Here is a 20003-nt window from a genome sequence, read left to right as displayed (position 1 = left end):
ATGGTTAAAAGATACACTAACAGGAAAGCTCGAGCTGTTGATGTGGCTCATGGAAAAAAGCAGCGGGCCATCACAAAGTATGAGCTGGGGGGGGGCAAAGGGGGAGGTTCCACTCGGTGCTCCTGACTGCAAGCATAATGAGCCGAAGACCTGGAATTTGCTGTTTCCACGGAGGAGGAAGGCCTGGGTTCCAGGGCACAGGCAAAACTTTCAAAAACATAAGCAGTTTTGGAGGGGGCAGGAAGGAAGGGAGCACCCCGTGTGCCCCATCCCCAAATGCAAAGCCAGGGCACAAAGAGAGAGATGTACCTCTTTTAACGTAGTTTCTACTAGGGTGGGGAGTTTTGATAGCACCTCTTTCACTTGCACCAAGATCTGCAAAATGCAATGAGAGAAACCGGGGGGGGGGGGGGGGCAGGAAGGAAAAAAAGTTAATATGAAGAATCAAGAGATAACAGATTTTCTAGCAGTTTGATCAGCCTAAATAACCTTCCTGGAGGCATTTCTAAAGCCTGGATTTCAGTAAACATTTCAAAAGAAAAGCTTCTAGTCCTCAAGATGGCAGAGACAGGGAAAGAAAGAAAGAAAGAAAGAAAGAAAGAAAGAAAGAAAGAAGAAAGAAAGAAAGAAAGAAAGAAAGAAAGAAAGAAAGAAAGAAAGAAAGAAAGAAAGAAAGAAAGAAAGAAAGAAAGAAAGAAAGAAAGAAAGAAAGAAAGAGAGAGAGAGAGAGAGAGAGAGAGAGAGAGAGAGAGAGAAAGAAAGAGACAGAGGGAAAGAAAAAAAAAGAGAGAAAGAACGAAAGAGAGAGACAGACAGAGGGAAGGAAAGAAAGAAAGAGAGAGAGAAAGAAATAAATTTCTCCTCTGCTCCCACGACTCTCAGCCCCAGCCACTCTGCCAAGACCCGCAATCTCCATCAGATGCAACTTTAATTACAGATCAGGAGCAACGTTAGCTGCCTTCTGCTTAAATTATTCAAGGCTGCTCCAAGGCTCTCGGGCAGTTTTTACATCACAGCCCGGGAGTCGATCGGTGTCATTAGGGCCCGCCTGCAAAGTAGGTTAGATCAGATAGGCTAAGGTGGCACTGATTCTGCGTCATCTCCGCGCACACTCTCCGCTTCTGTGGCTCTCGGGAGGGGTGGGGGCGGGGACGGTCACCTGATAGGCACATTTCCTGTGCAGCTTCTTCTGGTCCTTGTACCACTGCATCAACTCCTTCACGAATGCGAGCGTCACCTTCCCGTCCTCCAGCTTGGGGCCGCTGTATTCGTCTTCGATGGCTGCAGGAAGCGGGAAAAGAAGGCTTAACGTTAGCCAGGGGTGGGCTGAGCCCTAACGTGGGCAGCTCAGGCTAGCCAAATCTCATCCGCCAGTTTGGTGTGGTTAAGTGTGCGGACTCTTATCTGGGAGAACTGGGTTTGATTCCCCACTCCTCCACTTGCAACTGCCATAGCTCTTGCAGGAGTTGTCCTTGAAAGGGCGGCTGCTGTGAGAGCCCTCTCAGCTCCACCCACCTCACAGGCAATGTTCCCTCTAAGCTGCAGAGTCTTGTGAGCAAAGATTCTACTTTGTGAGCTACTGGCATTAAAGTTGTGAGCGACTGCATAAATTATTGTGCTCTGAAGTCATCCTTCCTGAGCTAAGACACCGAGAGCCAGTTTGGTGTAGTGGTTAAGTGCGTGGACTCTTATCTGGGAGAACCGGGTTTGATTCCCCACTCCTCCGCTTGCAGCTGCTGGAATGGCCTTGGGTCAGCCATAGCTCTGGCAGAGGTTGTCCTTGAAAGGGCAGACTCTTATCTGGGAGAACCGGGTTTGATTCCCCACTCCTCCGCTTGCAGCTGCTGGAATGGCCTTGGGTCAGCCATAGCTCTGGCAGAGGTTGTCCTTGAAAGGGCAGCTGCTGTGAGAGCCCTCTCAGCCCCACCCACCTCACAGGGCGTCTGTTGTGGGGGGAGAAGATACGGGAGATTGTAAGCCGCTCTGAGTCTTTGATTCAGAGAAAAGGGCGGGGTATAAATCTGCAATTCTTCTTCTTCTAAGACAAAAATGCGTAAGCTGGAGGCTAAAAATCTGGGCGCTAGCTCTGCTAACGAAGCTTAGAGGGAATCCTGTTCACGGGGTGTCTGTTGTGGGGAAGGAAGGGAAAGGAGATTGTGAGCCGCTCTGTGATTCAGAGCAGAGGGAGGATATAAATTCAATATCTTCTTCTATCAGATCTTGGAAGCTAAGCGAGGTCAGCTCTGGGTAATATTTGGAGCAAACATGACCAAGGAAGTCCAGGGTTGGCAGGCAGTGGCAGACTCCCTCTGACCATTTCCTGCCTACAGGGTCACTATAAATCAGTTGTGACTTGGCAATACTTTCCCACCCCCACCCCCCCGCCAGGGTGGACTGGGGCCCCAGGGGCATTCTGAGAGCCGGTTTGGTGTAGCGGTTAAGTGCACGAACTCTTATCTGGGAGAACCGGGTTTGATTCCCCACTCCTCCACTTGCACCTGCTGGAATGGCCTTGGGTCAGCCATAGCTCTGGCAGAGGTTGTCCTTGAAAGGGCAGACTCTTATCTGGGAGAACCGGGTTTGATTCCCCACTCCTCCACTTGCACCTGCTGGAATGGCCTTGGGTCAGCCATAGCTCTGGCAGAGTTTGTCCTTGAAAGGGCAGACTCTCATATGGGAGAACCGGGTTTGATTCCCCACTCCTCCACTTGCACCTGCTGGAATGGCCTTGGGTAAGCCATAGCTCTGACAGAGGTTGTCCTTGAAAGGGCAGCTGCTGTGAGAGTCCTCTCAGCCCCACCCACCTCACAGGGTGTCTGTTGTGGGGGAGGAAGGGAAAGGAGATTGTGAGCCGCTCCGAGACTCTGAGATTCAGAGTGGAAGGAAGGAAAAGCCCCCCGTGCAAGCACCAGTCGTTTCCGACTCTGGAGTGACGTTGCTCTCACATTTTCACGGCAGACTTTTTACAGGATGGTTTGCCATTGCCTTCCCCAGTCATCTCCACTTTCCCCTCAGCAAGCTGGGGACTCATCTGACCGACCTCGGAAGGATGGAAGGCTGAGTCAACCTCGAGCCAGCTATCTGAAAACCCTGCTTCCGCCGCGGATCGAACTCAGGTCGTGAGCAGAGCTTAGGACTGCAGTACTGCAGCTTTAACACTCTGCGCCACGGGGCTCTTTCAGAGTGGAGGGCAGGATATAAATCCAATATCATCATCATCATTCTGAGCTGAGCTCCAGCAGTGGAGTTTGGCTCTGCTCAATTCTCGCAGACGGCGGCCAGGAGCTTTCTCAGAAAGCTAAACGGCCGCTTCATTCCCAATGGCGGCCCAACAAGACAAACCGCGCAGACACGCAGGACAGGCCCAAAGCCTCCCTCGCAGGTCCACCTCTCAGCAGGCAGAACGGCTGCCTGATTAATGACCCAGAGCAGTGGGGGAAGTCCGTTCCTCACTAGGCTTTGCCTTCCCGTCTCTCAGGGGAGCTGGACGCATTAGCGCCCTCCCTTTCAGTTACTTCAGGACAGGAGCGGGACGCGGGCCTGAGGCCCTGACGCCTCAGAGAGACTAGCTGTGCCCTTCTGGTCCAACACAAGGGAGAAAAAGGCATCTCCCCAAATGCCTGCTGGAGTTCCAAAAAGATTTTCATCTTTGGGGAATATTATCCATTTCAGTCGCCCACCAGATCCCTGGCTGTACTGATGAGGGCCTCGCGACTGATGTATTTGAGAACATACCCAGCAGATGCATGCTTTGGGGGAAGGTCACTAAAGAAGCAGACGTGGGAAGGGGGGCTTGTCTCCTGTTGCTGAACCCCTGAAAACTGCCAGGGCTTCCCCCAGAAGAGAACTGAAATCTACGGCAGCTCGCCGGTGTCAGTATTCTGAAGCCGGCCCACCGGACCCCTAGAACGGGGCCAACCTTTGCTGGGTGAGACAACACAGAGTAACCGTAGGGCAGGACTTTTCTCGCAAAGAGTTTGGGTGCGCTGCCAAGACACTGCTCCCGTCATTACACAGCTCACAGCTATGTTTCGTAAGAATGCAAAGGGAAGTCACGATGGGCCAGGTCAGCGGCCCATCCAGCCCAACACTCTGCGTCCCACAGTGGCCAAAACCCAGGGGCCGTCAAGAGGGGCCAGAACTTCAGAAGCCCTCCCACCGTGGCCCCCTCCCAAGCACCAAGAATACAGAGTATCACTGCCCCAGATAGGGTGTTCTCTCTATTTTTGTTGTTCAGTCGCACAGTTGAGTTCGACTCTTTGCGACCCCCTGGACCAAGTCACACCATGCCCCGTCTTCCACCATCCTCTGAAGTCCGCTCAGATTCATGTTAGTTACATCAGTAACGCTGTCCAGCCATCGCACCTGTTGCCGTCCCCTTCTTCTTTTGCCTTGTCTTTCCCAGCATCAGGGCCTACTCCAGGGAGTGCTCCCTTCTCATTTGGTGGCCAAAGTATTTGAGCTTCAGCTTCAGCATCTGACCTTCCAGGGAACAGTCTGGGTTGATTTCTCTTTTGTTGTTCAGTCACACAGTCGAGTCCAACTTTTTGCGACCCCATGGACAAAGTCACGCCAGGCCCCATCCTCCGAAGTTTGCTCAAATTCGTGTTAGTTACATCAGTAACACTGTCCAGCCATCTCATCTCTTGCCGTCCCCTTCTTCTTTGGCCTTCTGTCTTTTCCAGCATCAGGGTCTTCTCCAGTGAGTGCTCCCTTCTCATTGGGTGGCCAAAGTATTTGAGCTTCAGCTTTTGACCTTCCAGGGAACAGTCAGGGTTCATTTCCCTTAGGACTGACAGATTGGATCTTCTTGCAGTCCAAGGGACTCTCAAGAGTCTTCTCCAGCACCACAGCTCAAAAGCATCTATTCTTCTGCGCTCGGCCTTCCTTATGGTCCAGCTCTCACAGCCATACATTACTTCCCTCTATACCTTGTGGCTAAGAGTCATTCAGGGACCTCTGCTCCAGCTTTTTATCCAACCCCCTTTTGAAGCTGTCTATGCTTGTACCTGCCATTGCATCCCGTGGCAGTGAATTCCACAGGTTCATGACTCTTTGGGTGAAGGAGGACTTCCTTTGATCTGCTCTAAGCCTACCGCTCGTTAATTTCAGTGAGTGCCCACGAGTTCTTGTATTGTGAGAAAGGGAGAAAAATACTTCTTTCTCTGCCTTCTCTATCCCAGGCGTAGTTTTGCAAGCCTCTCGATCATGTCATCCCTCAGTTGTTCCTCCAAGCTAAAAAAACCCCTGACAATTAATTTGAATGGCTCTCCTTGAGAGGTGGCTGTTCCCTCGCCCGCAGGCCCCCTTTACAGCTTCTTTTTGAGGCAGCTGTGCCTGCAGTGGGGCAAAGCAGGTGCCATTGGCAGAAATTTTAAATACAGAATTCACGGCTTTCCTGGCTGAGGAACACAAGCGTCTCACTTGCCCAGCCCGGTCCGTGTGAGCAGCTGGCCCCATTGTTAACACCGCTCTATTTATTTCCCCCCTGATTAAGCCTCTCCATGCTGGTATCTATTTACGATCCAAGATCCTGATCTATTTCAGGCGATGGCAGGAAACTTTGGTGCGGCCACCCCACGGGCAATAGCATTAGTCACAGGGATGAGGACGGATGGGTTTCCTCCCCATCCACGCCATGAGTAGGTTCCAAACAGCTCCAACACCCATACTCCTTTGCTGCTGTTCACTGCTAAGATGGGGAAATTCAACCAGTTTGGCGGAGCGGTGAAGCGCGCGGACTCTTCTCTGGGAGAACCGGGTTCGGTTCCCCACTCCTCCACTTGCAGCTGCTGGAATGGCCTCGGGTCAGCTGTAGCTCTCGCAGAGCTGTCCTTGAAAGGGCAACTTCTGGGAGAGCTCTCTCAGTCCTACCTACCTCACAGGGTGTCTGCTGTGGGAGAAAAAGATAAAGGAGATTGTGAGCTGCTCTGAGACTCTGATTCAGAGAGAAGGGCGGGGTATAAATCTGCAGTCGTCTTCTCCTTCTATATCTACGAGGCCTTTTGTCCTTTCAGGAGTGACCTTAACCCAGGGAAGTTCCAACTCCATAGAAGCAGGCGGCTTCCCCCATGGCGTTTTCTCTCCGTTCACAGCTCCCCATCTGCCCCTTATTTCTAAGCATTTTCCCTATTCCTACTTTTAAAAGAAAAAATCTGTTAAATTCACACCAGACCGTTAACAAGGGGCTCACAGTGGTCTCCCAGGCCCACGGCTGCTTTGTTCCACGCCTGAACTTCAGCAACACTCTGGCATCAGGCATGCCTAAATCACTCCATGCAACCACACACACCCCTCCCCATTTGTCTTTGATCTGGAATGATCAAATCTCCTGGTCCTCAGCTGCCACACCCTGCTGCTGCAGAACCCAGGGATTCCCTCAGAAGTGTATCAGGGGCTCCTCAATAAGATGATCCAGCATGGTGTAGTGCTACTGGATTTATATCCCGCCCTCCACTCCAAATCTCAGAGTCTCAGAGCGGCTCACAATGTCCCTTACCTTCCTCCCCCCGCAACAGACACCCTGTGAGGTAGGTGGGGCTGAGAGAGCTCTGACAGAAACTTCCCTTTCAAGGGCAGCCTCTGCCACAGCTATGGCTGACCCAAGGCCATTCCAGCAGGTGCAAGTGGAGGAGTGGGGAACCAAACCCGGTTCTCCCAGATAAGAGTCCACGCACTACACCAAACTGGTCAGGCAAGGACTTGGGAAATTCAGGTTCAAATCTCTCCCTCTCTGCCAAAACCCCACTGCCACAGAAGCTCTGTGTCCCCAGTTGGGGTGAAAGGTGGGATACAAATAAAGTAAATGAAAGACTAGCAATGGCAGGTGAGTTTCCCTGTCCTAGCAAAAAACAGCAATAAAGGAGTATGGTATACCTTCTGCAGCAGGTTCTTAGCAACCTGCATAAGCTGAATGCGTGCCCTGGAATATGCCCCAGAATCCTCTGCAGCAAGCAGGAGTTCCACGGCGGACTACTCCCTTTGCCCGCAAGCCACGATACTTCGATGGTCCTTACTGCAAAGCCTGTTCCCTTTGAGAGTGCTGTTCTGAATCCTTCAAGAACCTCTCGCAGAGCGACAGAACGGGCAGTTCCTGACACAGCCCCCTTCCCCAAGCCAGCCCCAGGCTGGGGCCCTCCCCCACTCACTCATGCTTTCTATGTCCAAGGAGTCAACCACGGACCGCTTGTGCTCCTCGCTGGCGATGGCGCGCTCAAACGCCTTCTGCTTCACAATCTTGTTGCACTCCTGGTACTTCATCTTGGCGTCCTTATCGTTAGGCTTCACCTTGACCACCTGGGCAGAGGGAGGGAAATCGAAATGGGGCCCTCTTAAATTTGCATGACATGATTGGTTTCTCTGAGAGCAGGGGAAAGCTTAAATACCCTTCCCCCTTCATTATTTTTGCAAAACCACACCTTCTACCCCAAGGGTCCCCCAACCTTTATACGTATGCGGGCTTCTTGAGAATTTCAAGCGAGGGTGGTGAGCACCACCACATCAAAATGGCTCCCACAAGAGGTGGAGCAAAAACCAAGATGGCTGCTTCAAGAGGCACAGCCAAATGAACACAAGAGAAGCCATGTTGGATCAGACCAATGGTCCATCCAGTCCAACACTCTGTGTCACACAGTGGCCAAAAAATCCCCAGGTGTCATCAAGAGGTCCACCAGTGGAGCCAGGACACTAGAAGCCCTCCCACTGTTGCCCCTCCCAAAGCACCAAGAATACAGAGCGTCACTGCCCCAGACATAAGAGAAACCATGTTGGATCAGGCCAGCAGCCCATCCAGTCCAACACACTGTGTCACACAGTGGCCAAAAAACCCCAGGTGTCATCAGGAGATCCACCAGTGGGGCCAGGACACTAGAAGCCCTCCACTGTGCCCCCCCTCCAAAATACAGAGCATCACTGCCCCAGACAGAGAGTTCCAACAATACGCTGTGGCTAATAGCCACTGATGGACCTCTGCTCCATATGCTTATCCAATCCCCTCTTGAAGCTGGCTATGCCTGTAGCCGCCGCCACCTCCTGTGGCAGTGACTTCCACATGTCAATCACTCTTTGAGTGAAGATGGAACACTTCCCCCCTGATGGTTTATAGGAAGAAGGAAATCGTGAGGGGGGAGAGAAACCACTCACTGGCTACAGAAAGCCCAGGTGCTTACCAGTCCTCTAGATTCTCCAGCAGAAAACCCTTTCACTAGAAAGGACGGCCAATAGCAACCTTAGCCATACAATGGCTCCACCCACTTCCTGAAAACCTTGACCGAGGGGGGGGGGAGCATAGTTACTTTAATTTTTAGATTTATATCCCGCCCTGTCCTGCAAGGGGGCTCGGGGCAGCTTACAATAATAAAACAACAGAGTTAAAACTGTATCGTAAAAACAGATGTTACGAAACAGGAGCAGCACAGTAAACGGTCTTATAGACAGAGGCAAGGGAAGCACCGCTGGGCACTACGGGTACCACATCCTCTAGCTCAGGGGCATCAAACTCATTTGTTATGAGGGCCAGATCTGACATAAATGAGACCGTGTTGGGCCGAGCCTTGTGTTTCATAAAATGTAATGCCAGGTAGCAGAAGCAAAGGAAACAAACACACACAATTAAAGATGTTTTTTAAAAAAAAAAAAAAAACTTAAAATAAAACATGCTTAAAGTATTAGCACTCTTGCAATATTGTGAATATCAAAACAAGCTCTCCCTCCCCTCCCCACTTCCTCCCCAAGGGAGGAGCCTCAGCCAATGGGGAAAATAGAGGCCTTGCTCTGAAGCTTCCGCGCAATTGAGAAATCCTGGCAAAGCAAGCTGTGACACGGAATGGAGAGAGAGAGAAGGAGAAGGAAGCAGACTTGCTCGCGGGCCTGACAGGAGCCCTCCAGCGGCCTGATCCGGCCCCTGGGCCGTATGTTTGACACCCCTGCTCTAGCGTGATGCTCAGTTCATCTCCATACGACTGCAATCAGGGGTCCAATGGAAATCACCAATGGAAAGTCTGCCCCCCCCCCCGACACACACCCCGGCAAAAAAAAAAAAATTGCTCATCTGAGTGAACTTTAAAAAAAAACCTGGCCAAAAACTCTTTTTGATTTAATTTCACCTTGTCGGTTCTGGTCCAACCTTCTCAGGTCACAGAACGCGGCTCAGCTCCATCCTCTGTACAACAGCCCCTCAAATACTCGAAGACAGCTATCCCAGCAAGACTTGCTCCCCAGGAAACGTGATCCAGAGGTGGATTCTCCTCTGTTACGCCAACATTCCCTTTGTAGGTAGGAAAACCCCTCTCCCTGCTCACCGTCTCGTAGTCCCGCAGGGCAGCCTTGAACTTCCCCAGGGCCATGTTGCTGGTGGCCCGCCGGTAATAACCTTTGATGTACTTCTTGTCCAGGTCGATGGACTTGGTGGCGTCGGCCAAGGCGTAGCCGTAGCACTCCGTCCGCAGGTAGGCCAGGCTCCGATTGCCGTAATAGATGGCATTGCTGGGGTTCAGTTCTATGGCCTGGGTGTAATACTTCACTGCGTTCTCGTAGTCCTTTGCTGTGGGGGGGCGGGGAGAAGAGAAGGAGGGCTGTTATCCATGAGCTGAAACAGTAGCCGAAAGCATGAAAAATAGCCCAGGGCTGTAACTAAACAAATGCTTTCTGTGTGAGTCTATAATAGAAGAGGTAGATTCAAATCCGGTGGCACCTCAGACACCAACAAGATTTTTTTGGGGGGTATCAACGTTGGATAGCAAAAGCTCCCTTTGGTGGGACACCCCTGTAAGACAGTTTCAGAGGGCAGCCATGTTGGTCGGCAGGGGAACAGCTAGATTCGAACCCATTACCAGCTTGGAGACTGACAAGGTTTTTGGGGGTATGAGTTTTCAAGAGCCAAAGTTCCCTTCATCAGATGGACAAAGGGAGGAAGAAGAAGACAACATTGGATTTATATTCCGCCCTCCACTCAGAGCGGCTCACAATCTCCTTTATCTTCCTCCCCCACAACAGACACCCTGAGAGGTGGGTGGGGCTGAGAGGACTCTCACAGCAGCTGCCCTTTCAAGGACAACCTCTGCCAGAGCTATGGCTGACCCTAGGCCATTCCATCAGGTGCAAGTGGAGGAGTGGGGAATCAAACCCGGTTCTCCCAGATAAGAGTCCACGCACTTCACCACTACACCAAACTGGCTCTCCAAAGGGAGCTTCAAGTCTTGAAAGCTCTTGGTCTCAGAAGTGCTACTGTTCTCAGATCTAGCTGTTAAGCAGAGACTGTGTACACGCAAGGCAATTAGTGTAAGATTCTTCAACGGAAGATATTCTAATGGTGCTAACCCACAGAATTACATCCCACCTACCCCAACAGAAAACGGAGTTCAGAAAAATTCGCCTGGACATGAGAACATAAGAGAAGCCATGTTGGATCAGGCCAGTGGCCCATCCAGTCCAACACTCTGTGTCACACAGTGGTCAAAAAAACCAAGTGCCATCAGGAGATCTACCAGTGGGGCCAGGACACTAGAAGCCCTCCCATTGTGCTACCCCAAGCACCAAGAATACAGAGCATCACTGCCCCAGACAGAGAGTTCCAACAATACACCCTCCCCAGTTCTATTTATTTGCCTTCGACAAAAAGAACCAGCTCTCCTCTATGGTTCAGGAGCACGTTTTAAGGGGAGACGTGCGACTCTGTTTCAAGAGAACCTTCTGAATAGCCCGGGTATCAAAATGTGCCTCCCCTAAGGTAACCGGGCAGGGCCTTTGACAATCGCCACTGCTTCTGGTTCAGATGGCACCGAAGCCACATCCACCTTTCAAAACTACATTTGAAGAGGCCTTTGACAATGAAACCATGGACGGAAATGACTGCGTCTTCCTCAGGTGCTTTCGGGAGGGTAGACCGCACGAACAAACATTTCAACGCACCACCGGGTTTCTTTCCAAAGCGTAGCGTGTGCCGTGACTCGCCCTTCCCTGTCGCTTCTCGGAGGGTGCGTGCCCAGACCGACAATCCGAAATGTCAACCAAAACTTGCCATTGAGGCAGCGACAGAACAGCGGCGCTTTGCTAAACCTTGAATGGGCACTTCTGCTTGAAGCAGGAATTCTAGTCCGCCCGGGAGAATTTAAGTGGGGAAAGACCACTGGCAGCAATTCCGCAGTCCTTAGCGGAAAGTACACGTCGTCAGTTTACGGAGGCAACGTCAGCGAGGGACCAGGAGCTAAAAGCACAGGAAGGGGCCGTCGGACGGAAAGGACTGTTTACGTGAACGTGACATGAAGGACCGCAGATCATATACAAAGTAGAAACAGATGCGGCTTCGGGGGGGGGGGAAACAGAAAATGCACTTTCCGTCTAGCCAAAACCCCCTCCCCTCCCCAGCCGCCAATGAATCCCGAAGAGCGAGGATTAGGCAGAATCTTCTAAGAGGCGGTAAACCTCCCAGGGCCACGGGCCAGCACTGCTGGCCATCCCAGGGCAGATGCATCCTGGGAGTTGGCAGAGGCACTCCCAAAGCCAGCAGAGAGCCTGAGGCCTGACCGCTTTTAATTATAGGCTTTGTCCCAACGTGGCCTCAGGGCACGGCTCAAAGGTAAGCCTCCTAATCGCACAGAGGCAGAAAGGCCCTCCCGAAGCCGCCTCGAAGGGCTTGTTTTCCGAGGCAGGCGCTGGAGACGTTAAAGGCCAGAAGCCCCGTGGGCTTCCATTGTCTGGCTGAGGTGGGCACGCCGCTGACTTGTACGCTCCGGGGACGAGGGCTTTGCTGGCCTGCTTGGAGGGAGGGACGGTGCTTTGTGGTAGAGCATCTGCCTGGGAAGCAGAAGGTCCCAGGTTCAATCCCTGGCAAAAAAGGGTCCAGGCAAACAGGTGTGAAAAACCTCAGCTTGAGACCCTGGAGAGCCGCTGCCAGTCTGAGAAGACAATACTGACTTTGATGGACCCAGAAGGGTCTGATTCAGTAGAAGGCAGCTTCATATGTTCAATCTTTGGAGGGGGGACAGTGGCTCAGTGGTAGAGCATCTGCTTGGTAAGCAGAAGGTCCCAGGTTCAATTCCTGGCATCTCCAAAAAAGGGTCCAGGCAAATAGGTGTGAAAAACCTCCGCTTGAGACCCTGGAGAGCCGCTGCCAGTCTGAGAAGACAATACTGACTTTGATGGACCGAGGGTCTGATTCAGTAGAAGGCAGCTTCATATGTTCGTATATGTTCATATGAATCCACCGTATGGAAAGAAAAAGAGCTGGATTTATACCCTGCACTTACAATCTCCTTCACTTCCTCTCCCCACGACAGACACCCTGTGGAGTAGGTGGGGCTGACAGAGAACTGTGAGCGGCCCAAGGTCACCCGGCAGCTGGATGTGGAGAAGCGGGGAATCAAACTCGGTTCTCCAGATTGGGGTTCACTGCTCTTAACCACTACACTAAACTGGTTCCCAAAGAGGTGGCAAAGCGATGCAGCTTCGCCCATTAAGAAGAAGACTGCAGACTTATACCCCGCCCTTCTCTCTGAATCAGTCTCACCGATTTACAATCTCCTTTCCCTTCCTCCCCCACAACAGACACCCTGTGAGGTGGGTGGGGGTGAGAGGGCTCTCATAGCAGCTGCCCTTTCAAGGACAGAGTCTCAGAGCGGCCTACAATCTCCTTTCCCTTCCTCCCCCACAACAGACACCCTGTGAGGTGGGTGGGGGTGAGAGGGCTCTCACAGCAGCTGCCCTTTCAAGGACGAACTCTGCCAGAGCTACGGCTGACCCAAGGCCATTCCAGCAGGTGGAAGTGGAGGAGTGGGGAATCAAACCCGGTTTTCCCATATAAGAGTCCATGCACTTAACCACTACACCAAACTGGTATAAGTACTACTTTATACAGAGGGTGATTAAAATGTGGGATTTGCTGCGATGGCCGCTGGAATAAACAGCTTTAAAAGGGGATTATAGAGATTCATGGAGAAGTCTATCAATAGCTACCAGCTATGGTGACAGAGGGGAACCTCCACTTTCAGAGGCCTGAATCCTATGGATCCCAGAGCCAAGAGGAAACCTCAGGGAAAGGCCTTGGGTTCTATGCCTTGTGGCTGACTGTTCAGAGGAAATGGTTGGTCAACATGTAAAACAGGATTCTGGACTAGATGAACAATTGGTCTGATCCAGTTGTGATCTTCTGAAGTTCTCATCAGGGGAAGGCCTAAGCAGCAGACTCTAATCTGGAAAACAGGTTTGATACCCCGTTCTTCCACATGCAGCTAGCTGGCTGACCTTAGGTCAGACACGGGTCTCTCAGAGCTGTTCTCTCAAGAGCAGTTCTCTCAAAGGTCTCTCAGACCCACCTACCTCACAGGGTGTCTGTTGTGGGAAGAGGAGACTGAAAGTCACTCTGAGACTCCAAGTGAAGGGTGTGGTATAAATCCGACTCTCTTTCTCAATGCCCTGTGCAGGCCCTCCAGGGGAACTGGTTGGCCACTGTGTGAGACAGGAGGTTGGACTAGATGGACCCTCACTGGTCTGATCCAGCAGGGCTCTTCTGATGTTCTTCTCAGGGGAAGGCCTTGGCCTCTCTGCCCTGTTGTTGGCCCTCCAGAGGAACTAGTTGGCCACTGTGTGAGACAGGAGGCTGGACTAGATGGACCCTCCCTGGTCTGATCCAGCAGGGCTCTTCTGATGTTCTTATGAAGGCCTCAGCCTCTCTACCCTGTTGCTGGTCCTCCAGAGGAACTGGTTGGTCCCTGTGTGAGACAGGAGGCTGGACTAGATGGACCCTCCCTGGTCTGACACAGCAGGGCTCTTCTGACGTTCTTATATAATGGCTAGAGTGTTAAACAGCCACCGGGGAGACCCAGATTCAAACCCTCACACAGTCAGAAGGGGGCATATAAAACAGAAGTACAATTCTAACTAGTTTTTATACCCTTTTAAGTCCAGTAGACCTAATGGGCTTAGGAGAGCATATATTGTACTTCAGTTTACCAATGCTCATCGAAGGACGAGCAGGATAAAAATGGGTAGTTCCTCAAACTGCAGTTATGGCAATTCCCAGTCAGCAAATGACCAATGCAATCCGCTCCTCCACAATGCGTACAGCTGGCTGCGGGCAGAACGGGCACGCATCACGAGAAGGAAAGGGCAGACAAGTTGCAGGTGCTAAACAGATGCAATATAGCAGGTCAAGAAACACTCATGACCATGAAGCAGAGCAACAGAGTTTTGCCTCATCCAGCACTTCCCATCCGGACCCAAGGGACCGAGTAAGAACCCAAAGACATAAGAGAAGCCCTGCTGGATCAGGCCAATGGCCCATCCAGTCCAACACTCTATACTTAAGAACATAAGAGAAGCCATGTTGGATCAGGCCAGTGGCCCATCCAGTCCAACACTCTGTGTCACAGAAGAACATAAGAGAAGCCCTGTTGGATCAGGCCAATGGCCCATCCAGTCCAACACTCTGTGTCATATAAGAACATAAGAGAAGCCACGTTGGATCAGGCCAGTGGCCCATCCAGTCCAACACTGAGTTACATAAGAACATAAGAGAAGCCATGTTGGATCAGGCCAATGGCCCATCCAGTCCAGCACTCTGTGTCACATAAGAACATAAGAGAAGCCACGTTGGATCAGGCCAGTGGCCTGTTAAGTACATAAGAGAAGCCATGTTGGATCAGGCCAATGGCCCATCCAGTCCAACACTCTGTGTCATATAAGAACATAAGAGAAGCCACGTTGGATCAGGCCAGTGGCCCATCCAGTCCAACACTGAGTTACATAAGAACATAAGAGAAGCCATGTTGGATCAGGCCAATGGCCCATCCAGTCCAACATTCTGTGTCACACAAGAACATAAGAGAAGCCCTGTTGGATCAGGCCAATGGCCCATCCAGTCCAACACTCTGTGTCACAGAAGAACATAAGAGAAGCCACGTTGGATCAGGCCAATGGCCCATCCAGTCCTACACTCTCTGTTACACATCGGCCAAAACCCAGGGCCATCAGGAGGTCCACCAACAGGGCCAGAGCTCCAAAACCCTTCCCACAGTTGCCCCCCGCAAAACAGTATCTCTAATGCTCAGCATTCAGAGCACTGACCAGCAGTCTTCACCCCCACACACACACCAAGTGGGTCCCATCATTTGGCCCCACTTTTTGCACTGGGGGCTGCTTTCGGTAGTGCTGGGTTAAACCTGTGGAGGCCCCTAGGAAGTCAAAATCTTGGGGGCCCCCTGGCAAATTTATCTCACGAGTTGGAGCGCCTGTCCCACTGCCCATGGCCCCCCGCTGCAGCCTGCAGGCACCGTCTCAAAGTCCCCGTTAACAAAGCTGCAGGGGAGAGGCAGAGGGAGGCCAAACTTGGCCACCAGCTGCACCAGGCAAGTTGGGCAAAGAGCGGCTCAGTGGCTGGCTGCACGTGCAGGCTCCCAGGGCTGCAAGCAAGGGGGGGAACCGTGGGGGGGGGCAGCCTGGGGCCCCTAAAGGTGTGGAGGCCCATAGGCCAGTGCCTACTTGGGCTAAATGTTAATCCAGCCTTGGCTTTTGGTACAGACCCTCTAGCAACACACAAGTCTCTCCTTGCATGGGTACCGAAGTATAGGAAGACCAGCAGCATAGAAGCAAGGCAAGGTCATTAAGCTGTGGGGAGCCCCCCTCCAGGACTCTGGCTCGTGGCTCACTTCTGGATGCCGGGCCTGCACTTCCGAGGCTCTCCTGGTTTGCTGCTCACCCTCTGGGTCTTGGCTTCAGCCCCTCTTCCTGCTCGAGTCAGTTGACTGAGGCGTCCTATGCTGGCGGCTGGTCCCCCACATTGAGGGGGAGTTTAAAGGAAGCTTGAATTGTGAAGACCTCCCTGGCTGCCTTAGACCCCACCCTCCCCCCCAAAAAAGCAAAGCTATGCTTGCCCCTCCCAGACTCTCCTTCCCCAAGAGTGTTGCAAGAGGGAGGGCACTTGGCCCCCGCCCTCAGCAAGCCCCTTTCACCCACTGGCTTCCAGTCTGGCGTAGTGGTTAAGTGCATGGATTCTTATCTGGGAGAACCAGGTTGGATTCCCCACTCCTCCACTTGCAGCGTCTGGAATGGCCTTGGGTCAGCCATAGCTCTGGCAGAGGTTGTCCTTGAAAGGGCAGCTGCTGTGAGAGCCCTCACCAGCCCCACCCACCTCACAGGGTGTTTGTTGTGGGGGGAGACGATAGGGGAGATTGTGACCGCTCTGAGATTCAGAGCATAGAGCAGGATAGATCCTCAAGCTACAGTTATTGTACAGACCCTCTAGTAACACACAAGTCTCTCTTTGCATGGGTACTGAAGAAGAGGAAAAACAGCAGCAAGGAAGCAAGGCATGATCCAACATGGCTTCTCTTATGATTGGGGCAAGTGATGTTCTGCATTCTTGGTGCTTGTGAGGGGCAACAGCAGGAGGGTTTCTGAAATTCTGGCCCCACTGGTGGACTTCTTGATGCAACAGAGAGTGTTGGACTGGATGGGCGATTGGCCTGATCCAGCAGGGCTTCTTTTATGTTCTTATGCGACACAGAGTGTTGGACTGGATGGGCCACTGGCCTGATCCAGCATGGCTTCTCTTATGTTCTTATGGAACAGTGATGCTCTGTATTCTTGGTGCTTGTGGAGCAACAATGGGAGGACTTCTAGTGTCCTGGCCTCACTGGTGGACGTCCTGATGGCACCTGGTTTTCTTGGCCACTGTGTGACACAGTGTTGGACTGGATGGGCCATTGGCCTGATCCAACATGGCTTCTCTTATGTTCTTATGTGACACAGAGTGTTGGACTGGATGGGCCATTGGCCTGATCCAACATGGCTTCTCTTATGTTCTTATGTGACACAGAGTGTTGGACTGGATGGGCCATTGGCCTGATCCAACATGGCTTCTCTTACGTTCTTCTGTGACACAGAGTGTTGGACTGGATGGGCCATTGGCCTGATCCAACATGGCTTCTCTTACGTTCTTTTGTGACACAGAGTGTTGGACTGTATGGGCCATTGGCCTGATCCAACATGGCTTCTCTTATGTTCTTCTGTGACACAGAGTGTTGGACTGGAGAGGCCATTGGCCTGATCCAACATGGCTTCTCTTATGTTCTTCTGTGACACAGAGTGTTGGACTGGATGGGCCACTGGCCTGATCCAACAGGGCTTCCCTTACGTTCTTATGTGACACAGAGTGTTGGACTGGAGGGGCCATTGGCCTGATCCAACATGGCTTCTCTTATGTTCTTCTGTGACAAAGAATGTTGGACTGTATGGGCCATTGGCTTGATCCAACATGGCTTCTCTTATGTCCTATCTTTCTTCTTCTTCTGTCCCCCAATAAGCCCCCTCCCCGGTAGTTCTTTTACTGGGGGGTCTCCCCCCCCCCAAATGACCCTTCCCCAGCAGCTCCCTGACAGAGCCCCTCCTCTCCCCAGGGCTCTTTTGCGTCTCTTCCCAGGTTGAAGCCCCCTCCTCAAAGAAGACCCCCCTCCCACATTGGCTCCTCCTTCCCCAATTTCACCCCCAAAGCCCACCTCCCCACCCCCCACCTCAAGGTCTCCCTTCCCCACAACCCCCTGAAGAAACCCCCTCTTCTCTCCCCATTGGCTCCCCGCCTCTGGTCGCCTCTCCAGGATTGGCCGCCCTTGGGGTCTCCCTCTCCCCATTGGTCACTCCCCTCGAGAGGCCCCGCCCCCTGCCCGCAGGCCCCGCCCCCTCGCCCCGCCTCAGGCTTTTCACCTTTGAAGAACTCGTTCGCCTGCGTCTTGAGGGCCTCGGCCCGCTCCAGCGACCCCGCCTCGTCTCCCTGAGGCGGCCGCCCGGGGCTCCCGCCGCTCTCCGCCCGCTCTCCCTCCGCCATCGCCGCCGGGCCGTAAAGCGAGCTGCCCTGACGACCAGCGGACGGGGGGCGGGAATCCAATAGCCGTCAAGCGCGTACGTCGCAAACGCCACCTAGCGGGAAAGGGATGGGGGCGGAGTCAGTGAAGGGAAGAGGGGGAGGAGAGAGAAAAAGGGGCTCGCGCCGCCACGCGTGCGCAGTAGCGACACCGGGAGGCCTCCTAGTGGTTTCCCTGACGTCAGCGAGGAGGCGGGGCCAGCAGAGAGGCTCCCGACCATTCAGCGCGGAAGGGGATTCCGCCGCGGAGGCGGAGGGGCGCGGCCAGCGAGGGGGCGGGGCTGGCGGTTTGATAGGCCAGGAGCCAACACAGTCGGCGCTACGTGATTGGCCAAAGCGATACCTGGGGTAACGCGATTGGCTGATTTAGGATGAGAGCGAGGGCGAGGATGGGTAGCGAGGATGTCTGATTGGGCCATCTCCAGGCAAGGACGGGATTGGTCCAGAGCTATTGGTGGTTCTTGGTGGGCAGGAGGTGGGGGAGTCTTATCATTTGCAAAGGCTGCAATTAAATATTGTCGTCTCCTGGCAACGTGGCAAGGAGAGGTGCAGAAATGGGGTGAATGGATGCATTGCTGGTAGCTTTTCCTGTAAAGCTGCATGAGTTCTTGGCAATTTATAATACATGGCCCTATCCCCGGGGTGTCAAACGTGCAGTTCGGGGGCCGAATGAGGCCCCCAAGTAACTGGCTGTCATCTGCTTCGTTCTGCATAACAGTTTGCTTTGCAAGGCTTGCTCAATTGCAGAAGAGCTGCAGAGCAAAACCTATTTTCTCCATTGGCTGAGGCTCCTCCCTTGGGGAGAGGGGGAGGAGGGAGAGCTTGTTTTTCCAGGCTCTCTCAATCATACAGCGGAGCTACTGAGCCAAGCCTCTCTTCCTTCTATTGGCTGAGCCTCCTCTCCCACCTGCTCCCCTGGGGAGGAAGGGAAAGAGCCAGAGCTTCTTTTGCCCAGTTCCCTGGATCCCATGGGAAAAATACAAAGAAAGCACCTTTAAGACCAACAAGGGCTAACGTTTTAAGCATGTTTTAATTGTGTTTGTGTCCCTTATAAAGTTTATATCTCTGCCATCTTAAATAAGTACACACATGGCCTGGCCTGACATGGCCCAGCCCAACCTGACATGGCTCGGCCCAGCAAGGTCTCATTTATGTGAGATCTGACCCTCATAACAAATGAGTTTGACACCCCTGCCCTAGACTGGAGCCCAATGCAAAGCTTTCTTCTGGCACACACACCCCTCCCCTGATAACATCAAATCACATGGGTGGCCCCCAACTTGGTGCTCCCAGAAGGCCAGCGCTCTAGGCAATCGCCTAGTTTACCTAGTGGCAGGGCCAGCCCTGAATACAGCAAGCTGCCTTATCCTAAACTAGACCCTCGGTTTAGTAAGGTCAGTACTCTCCAGGGCAGGGGTGTCAAACATGCAATCCAGGGGCCGAATCAGGCACCCAGAGGGCTCCTATCAGGCCCCCAAGCAACTGGTTGTCATCTGCTTCCTTTTGCCTCTCTCTTGCTTCCTTCTGCATAACAGCTTGCTTTGCAAGACTTGCTCAATTGCACAGCAGAGTGACTGAGCCAAGCCTCTCTTCCTTCTATTGGCTGAGGCTCCTCCCCCCAGTCCCTTGGGGGGAAGACACACATGCCTGATCCCCTTCCCCTCTTCTTTTGCTTTCTTTTGTTTTCACTGTGCTTTTTGTGTAATGTACTTTCCCATTTCTTAAGGTTAGATCTGTGAATTTAGGGAGGTATTTGTGAGTTTCCTACATTGTGCAAGGGGTTGGACTAGATGACCCTGGTGGTCCCTTCCAATTCTATTATTCTATGATGGGATGTCCCCCACAAAATATGACAGGATTCATGCAGTTGTGTTTACATTTCTCTGTGTTTCTACAACGGTGGTCAAAAATCTAGTGACCCGATATGTAACCCATACATCTACATCGCTTAGTAGCCCAGGAACCTCACCAGCTGGAGAAGCAGAGCCTTCACTAAGTTGGGGGAGACCCAACTCCTGTCTAAGCTTTAAAAATTCAGGGCAGTTTAAAAGTACATGGTCAATGGATTCAATTTAGGGTTGCCAAGTTCTACTCAATAAATACCTGGGGACTTTGGGGGTGGGCCAGGAGACTTTGGGGGTGGAGCCAGGAG

General features: G+C 52.5%; 1 protein-coding gene across 1 annotated transcript in view; it reads right to left on the bottom strand.

Annotated features, from left to right (window-relative positions):
• Positions 1-17885, bottom strand: part of PPP5C (protein phosphatase 5 catalytic subunit) — a 33291-nt gene extending 15406 nt beyond the window's left edge. Inside the window, exons 1-5 of the mRNA XM_060258318.1 lie at positions 17695-17885; positions 9300-9541; positions 7149-7296; positions 1160-1281; positions 310-375 (exon numbers count right to left, since the gene is read on the bottom strand). Coding sequence (XP_060114301.1) covers positions 310-375; positions 1160-1281; positions 7149-7296; positions 9300-9541; positions 17695-17815 — 699 coding nt within the window. The 5' untranslated portion in view covers positions 17816-17885. The remainder of the gene's footprint in view (positions 1-309; positions 376-1159; positions 1282-7148; positions 7297-9299; positions 9542-17694) is intronic.
• Between the last annotated feature and the right edge of the window lie 2118 nt (positions 17886-20003).

Source organism: Heteronotia binoei, chromosome 17 (assembly GCF_032191835.1).
Source record: "Heteronotia binoei isolate CCM8104 ecotype False Entrance Well chromosome 17, APGP_CSIRO_Hbin_v1, whole genome shotgun sequence".
In the NCBI taxonomy this organism is placed as follows: domain Eukaryota; kingdom Metazoa; phylum Chordata; class Lepidosauria; order Squamata; family Gekkonidae; genus Heteronotia; species Heteronotia binoei.
This window is presented reverse-complemented; position numbering and strand designations above follow the sequence as displayed.